The sequence below is a fragment of the Orcinus orca genome, chromosome 2 (genome assembly GCF_937001465.1).
Source record: "Orcinus orca chromosome 2, mOrcOrc1.1, whole genome shotgun sequence".
Lineage (NCBI taxonomy): Eukaryota > Metazoa > Chordata > Mammalia > Artiodactyla > Delphinidae > Orcinus > Orcinus orca.
In genome coordinates this window covers 122,950,654-122,957,597 of record NC_064560.1, presented here as the reverse complement: position 1 = coordinate 122,957,597, position 6,944 = coordinate 122,950,654, and the positions used below count along the sequence as shown (strand labels likewise).

The 6,944-nt window shown below is 47.7% G+C and overlaps 1 protein-coding gene across 1 annotated transcript; it reads right to left on the bottom strand.

The window, feature by feature from the left end:
- Positions 1–2,302: 2,302 nt before the first annotated feature.
- On the bottom strand, positions 2,303–6,447 carry GJD2 (gap junction protein delta 2). The gene is made up of 2 exons (XM_004274031.3): positions 5,619–6,447; positions 2,303–4,604 (listed from the first exon to the last, which is right to left on the bottom strand). Exons 1-2 carry the CDS (start codon positions 5,687–5,689, stop codon positions 3,710–3,712), a joined length of 966 nt encoding a protein of 321 aa, XP_004274079.1. The 5' UTR covers positions 5,690–6,447; the 3' UTR covers positions 2,303–3,709.
- Positions 6,448–6,944: the final 497 nt, after the last annotated feature.

Here is a 6,944-nt window from a genome sequence, read left to right as displayed (position 1 = left end):
TAGCATCTGTATATTCTGAGTCTGGAAGACTGTTGCCAGATGGAAAACTGAGGCACCCATCTCTCTGGTAGTAGATAAGATGGTGATAATGAATGTCACATATGGTTACAGTGGGTTAGGCACGGTTCCCACCCTCAAGGAGCCACACACTGATCTGGAAACATCTCATCTCCACGCAGCAAGGGACAGAGTGACTTTTATGGAGGCTTAGTGCAGGTGCACTTAGCTAGCCTGGAGGAGAGTTTAGAATAAGTTTCTGTGTGAACAGACAGCCAGACTGATTTTTAGTGGGTGAAGAGGAACACACCCAGTGAAAGGAGGTAGTGGGACAGGTATTCCCTGCAGAAGAAACAGCATTTTAAAAAAAAGAAAGAAAGAAAAGCAGAGGTGAAAGGGAAACCGTGTTCTTTCTGGTACTTTCTTCATTTCCCGCACCCTTGATTATAAATCCAGTCCTTTTCCTCTGCTCTCAGAGGTCAGTGAGTACAGCTATTATCCTTCATATTTCTTAACCCTTTAAAGATTTGAGGACTTAAAAATGACAAATTCTGTACTTTAAGCTTTCTTTTCCCCGGGCTAAGTAATTTCAGTCTCTCTAGGCTATTCTTCAAGATTTTAAATTCACAGTTCACACATTAGCACTCATCACCCCACCAACGTGCATGCGCCCACACACACATTCACACACACACACACACACACACACACACACATTGTGCACACACGGGCCAAAAGGGCCTGTGGTTCGCCAAAAGGCTCTTAAATTTAAGAGAATAGATTGGTGTTGTCCTATCAAAAGTACAGGTTAAGGTCACATCCATCACATAGCTATGTGAACCATCAAATTATCAGTGTGTTTCCTTCATTAAATAGAAAGCAAAAGAATCAAACTGACACACATCAGTCATTCTGAGGGATGACTCTATATGCCCAGAGGAAGGTGTGTTCCCTGCTCCACTACCGACAAGTGAATTAATAATCTTACCATTTGAGGGTGTTTGGAAACATCAAAGAGCTGACATAGATCAGCCCCACTGATATGGGATGCATTTCTACCAGGAAATACTATCGCTTCTCCAATCTCACATCACGGCATAAATACAACAGCCCTTGTTTTCCACACAGCTTCCTACTTCTTTCACGCCCAAGCGTAAGCTAAGAGCTCTCAAAAAACACTCTTCCTCCATCTCTGGGAGGTGTCTTAAAACATTTTTAGCTCACCAGATACAAAACAGAGGAGGATCTGTTTCTTTATTCAAGAATAATCCTTTTCAACTGCCTGTTTATACTGCAGATGGAAACCTATAGATTGAAATAAACGTATTTTCATTCTAAAATTGGCATCCGCACTGCAATAGTTAAAGGATGCAACAATTGTGTTTGAAAAGCAAGCATCCAGGAAATTCCACATTGCTTTGCAATATTCAGACAAAGGACGCATTGGAATTAGAAGGTGAATAGCATTTAAGAACTGAGGAAGTGTACTGGTCTACCGAACTAATGGGACCGCATGTAGACAGAAAATGCCAAACATGCTAGTAAAATGTGTCGGTAAAATGTAATATCTTAGGACATATAAGCAAAGGATCAGTCTCCTTTGCAAGAACCCAATAAGAAATGCTTGATTAAAAGTCTAGAATTGTGCTGTATGATACAGTAGCAACCAACCATATATGGCTATTTAAATTAATTAAAATTAAATAGAATTAGAAATTTAGTTCTTCAGTTGCACTAGCCACATTCTTAGAGCTCAACAGTCATTGTCATACTGAGCAGCAAAGATAGTAGACATTACCATCATTACACAAAGTTGTATTGGACAGTGCTGGTCTAGAAGGTTCTGTTTGACTATTGGGTTAGCATCATTTAAACATCAGGCCTTAAAGAGATGATAGGGAGCACAGCATGCTGCTAGATGTAACAACTGATAGCATGAAAGTATGGTGGAAAGGGAAAAATAATTCCACTCCTGGAATGAACTAATATATTATAGCATTGACATTTTATTACAAGAAATATCCTTAGACAAGCAGAGAAATCTTGGACTAGAATGGAAAGGAGTTAGTAAATACTACTATTTGAATACCTCCTCACACACTTCTATACATTCACAAAATGCACCAGCCTCTTCTCATCTGTTAGTGGCTGGACTTCATCAGTCATCCCTCAAATACTTTTCAACCGTCCTTCACTTCCTGCCCCCAAAGTTCTGTTTTTTTTTTTTTTTTGAATATGTAACAAAACAGTTTGAACATATATTTGAATAAATAGAATCCCAATCAAAATAGAAAATTGCAGACTCTTCCCATTAAAAAAAAAAAGGCAAGAACTTTATTTTAAACAGATCCTCAGTTGTGTGTTACACCACGTCCATATCTAAACCAAAAATCATAATGATAATGCAAAGGAAACAGAGGGCTTCATAAAAGCACGTTAGCCAAATATTATTCTTGGCCAATGCTTTAACTAAATACGCAGTGGATGTGAAAGGTACAGGATGGCACTTAAATAAATAGGAGCAAAGAGAAGGAAACATGTTCACAGTCCAAAGCAACAGGTTTTTGAACCTTTGGTATATATCTCAAATAAGCATCCGTAAACACGTGTTAGCCAATAGTGTTTAGTTCCAGGTTTCTTAAGCCAGTGATTGTGTGTGTTTCAAAAATGGCTGATAAAATAATAAATCAGGATTGACATGGGCTGATTAAGGTCTCTGGTGTGAGCACACAGGTAAATTCAAACCATGGCAAAATGAAGTGAAGCTGTGTTGCACAGCAAAACTATACAAGAAAATGAGTGAAATACACCAGTTAGAAATTCTGTGGCTCGGGTAGACACCCTTGATATTAACAACAACAACAGCAAATATATTTTTAATGCTGTCCAAAGTCCACAATCTGGAAGGCAGAAATATCCCAAAGCTCATAACCACATGCCTAACAGGGCAACAACCATCCCACAGGACTATTATAGTTGCATATTTCAATTCCCTCCCTCCCACCCAACACCCTGCCCCTAATAAACAGCACCAGTGCAGTTCGAGTTAGAAAACTGGAAATATTGAGACATTCCTAAGGTTTTCATAATGACTAAGGGCCAGTCAGATGGGGCTATAATGCAAACCTCTGCCATGGCCATTCTCCAAAAAGCACCCCATGGAATTCCCTCTAGCTTGCAGATAAACCATAGTAGGTCTACTGTAAGGCCAGATTGAGAGAAAAGCTGGCATGCTATCCTGGGCGGAGGGAGAGGGGCATGCTGATGGGAGAGGTACATGAAGGATGCCTCAAGGATGTTTGTCCTGCAGCCCAGGATGGAAGGATGTGTTGAGATAGGTCACAAATTGTGTACCAATAAAATATTTGACTCACGCCATTCACCAGAATACAGAGCTTAGCAGAGCTAAGTCCTGCTTGGTAGCTGTGCAAGTCCACTATGATCAGGATCAAACTGGACCACGAAACAAAAGGACTCAAAGAAGCCCAACTCATCCTCTCAGCACTCTATCCAACTGTCTCTGGAACCAGTGGTGTGACGTAATCATTCTACTTTCTCTCCTCTCCCATTGAGGCAAGATCTTCTCTTAACCAGCCTTATTCTACGTCTCAGTGATGACAGCCACATAAATGAGGGCAGATAGAGCCACTCTCCACAGTCGTCTGCCTTGGGGCTACTTGTCATCCCCCAGGCCTTTCCAAAACCTGCCCTTTCACACATAGGCAGAGTCGCTGGACTGAGTCCTGCCAAAATTGGGAACACTGACCCGTGGCAGGTCCTTGTTGCGGATCTCATAGACTGACTTCCTCTTGGCCTGGGCCCCTCGCACGGCCAGCTTGATCTTGCGCCAGCCCAGGTGGTTGAGTTCAGCCAGGTTCAGCACCACACAGATGCCACTCACAGCAAACATGAACACTAGAAAAACAGTCTTCTCAGTAGGCCGGGACACGTAACATTCCACCTCCTTGATGCAGGGGTAGCGGTCACACTCATACAACCCTGGGACGCTGAAGCCGTACAGAAAGTATTGGCCCACCAGAAACCCAATCTCCAGGGCATTTCGGAACACCACTTGGATAATGTAGAAGCGGGAGATGCCTTCCTGCCTTCGGAGCTTGGATCGTGCTGCAGTGCGCAACCCCGATGGGTGTGGAGTCAGCTCCTTAACCTCTAAACAATCTGGCTCCATCTCCTTGCTTGTGTTCTCTGTGTTCTGCAGCACCCCATTGACAATGGCACTTTGCAACTTCTTGTCTTCTCGTTTGCCAACACCACTGCTCCCACCCCCAGGTCCTCCAGCGCTCCCCATGGACTCAGGGGGATCTCTGTCCAGGGCTAGGAAGACAGTAGAGTAGCGGCGTTCTCGCTGCTTGGCAGACTGGTGCACAGAGTAAGTGATGAAGCAGAGACTGGGGGTACACACCATTATGATCTGGAAGACCCAGTAACGTATGTGGGAGATGGGGAAGGCGCGGTCATAGCAGGCCTGGTTACAGCCGGGCTGCAGGGTGTTGCACACAAACATGGTCTGCTCATCATCGTACACCGTCTCCCCGACAATGGCCACAATGAGGATGCGGAAGATCACCACCACAGTCAACAGGATCCTGAGCAGTGGACAAAGGAGGGAGAGAGGTTCTCATGGGCTGAGTCACTGACTTAGGAAACCCCTACGCCTCCCTTCCCAGCTCCATCCTTGATTGGGGAGCTATCCATCCTTCGTGGTACTGAACTGCGAATCCAGCAAACCTTTTTGTCTCTTCCCTTTCTGCAGGATGTTGGTAGACTGGGAACACTTCATACTACAGGGATCTCAAGCATGTGTACCTCCCTACACTGGACATGGTGTATTGGCAACAGATCGATTACATGGAATGTAGAGAGGCACAAAACACACCTTCACTCTGGATACGGCAAATGTACCTGGACTAGCTGAACACAGAGAATACAAAGTCTACACACAGAATATGTATATAACTACTCCAAGAGGATATTTAGTTTAGCCTCAGTATGAATATGGAACTTAAGCTTTATATAAACAGATAGCTATGACTATATATACACATATATACATGAATATATATAGTATTTATGTATGTGAATATAAATATATACACATATAGAGACACACAAAGTGTCAATTGGGTGTGTCGGTTTCTGGCACTGTAAGTTTTAACAGGCAAATCAGTTTAGCTTAATAAATGTTTGTTGGGAAAAGATACATCTGCTCTGAAGAGCAAATCTGTCTCCCCATTTGCCCTTCTCTGTCCAAATACAATCCTGCCTTCTTTGTAGATTCTATTTAAGGAACCGGATGAAGATTGGCTCCGACTCCAGAGAGTGGGGGGACCACGACGGAGCCAATAACTCCTTTGCTAATGGGAGAGGAGTGAATCCCCTGGTGGTGCCTCATAGGGAAGGGACGAGGAGCTGCCGGAGGAGGAGGGCATCACTGGGCATCAGGCAATCCCTCAATGCCAGGAACACAGGCGCATGGGCCAAGGATGATGGCAAGGGGTCAGAGGATGGTCTGAGGGCTGTCGGGACTCGGTCTGGACTTTAGAAAGGACTCCCGGGGGCCGCCCGACGGGGCCGGCTGATGACCGGCTCGGCGCCCTTACCTCCCGATCATAGTGGAGTGCTGCTGCACCGCGGCTTCCAGCAGCCTCTCCAAGATGGTCCATTCCCCCATCGCTGTGCATCCGGAGGCAGCAGACAAAGACTGGGCAGTACCGGGCACGTCCCCGCTCCTGGCCACTCCCCGGGCCGCACCTCCCGACTGGGAGCGAATTGCCCCCCAATTAAAGAATCAAACAAAATTTTTTAAAAATCCACGATTCCCCTCTCCCTTTTATTGTACTTAAAAGAGGGAAATGGGGAAGGAAACCCAAGCACGCCCAACTGATGGGCAGCTGGCGCGGTCCGGAGGTCGGCCACGAACCGCCAGCGCCGTCCGGGCGTCAGGTCTGGAGCCGGCGGATGCCCGGGGGAGGGGCGGGGCGGAGCGGGGGTGGCCGCGTGCAGGTCCTCGAGCTCCCGCCCGCCCGAGCGAGGTCTTTGGGCCCCACTCACCGCCGGGGGTTGGGAGCCAAAAAAGGGTCCAGGCCCCAGCCCCCGCGCCTGGCACTTCAGCGGGCACCGGGCGCTCCCGCGCTGCCGCCTGCGAAGCCGGGGCGGAGCGCGCGGAGCCGGCTGCAGGGCTCGGGAATCCGCGGCCGCCGCCTCTAATCTGGCTTTAAGTAGTCTCCGCCTGCGTCACGCCAGGTCGGCGGAGGGGAGTCGAGCGCTGCGGGCGGCTGTAGCTGCGCGCCGGAGCCTGAGGGGCAGGGGATGCGCGCAGGGAGAGAGGGGGCCAGAGTCCTGGGGCCCCGGCAGGGAGTGGGGCGACTTCGAGAGGAAGGATCGCAGCGCCCCTCGGGGCTTCTCCGGGTGCCCAGGTAACCTCACCTGACCGCCAGTCCCCGGCAGGAGGGGCAGCCTGGAGCAGACTCGCGGGTGAGTGGGGAGGGGCGTGAGTAGGTAGTTTGGGGTCTCTCCGCGCATCCCTCACCTTTTGCTTTTTGTCTTTGGTGATACAACTGAAATTCCCTCACTGAATGCAGACGCTGGATGGGGGAAGGAGAGCAGGGGCAACAATAGGACGCTTTTCAGTCTCCCTTGGAGAGGACTGCTTGGCTAAGAGTAAGTCTGCGGTCGGTGCCTTCGTGGATCCGACGCAGGGGTGAGGAAAGCTTGATTAGAGTCCATTTAGGCTGAAGCTTAAATGTAGGTGTGAAGCTGCCTCTGAGGATGGGGGTCTGAGCACAAGACTCTACCAAAGAGGTGCCTAGTTTGAGCGAGTGGGTGACCATGGTTGAAGGACTCGCTTCCGCAGCGCAAATCCAGACGCTCTGCTATTCTTAAATGTCTATCTATCTATTATCTATCTATCGATCCATCCATCTCTT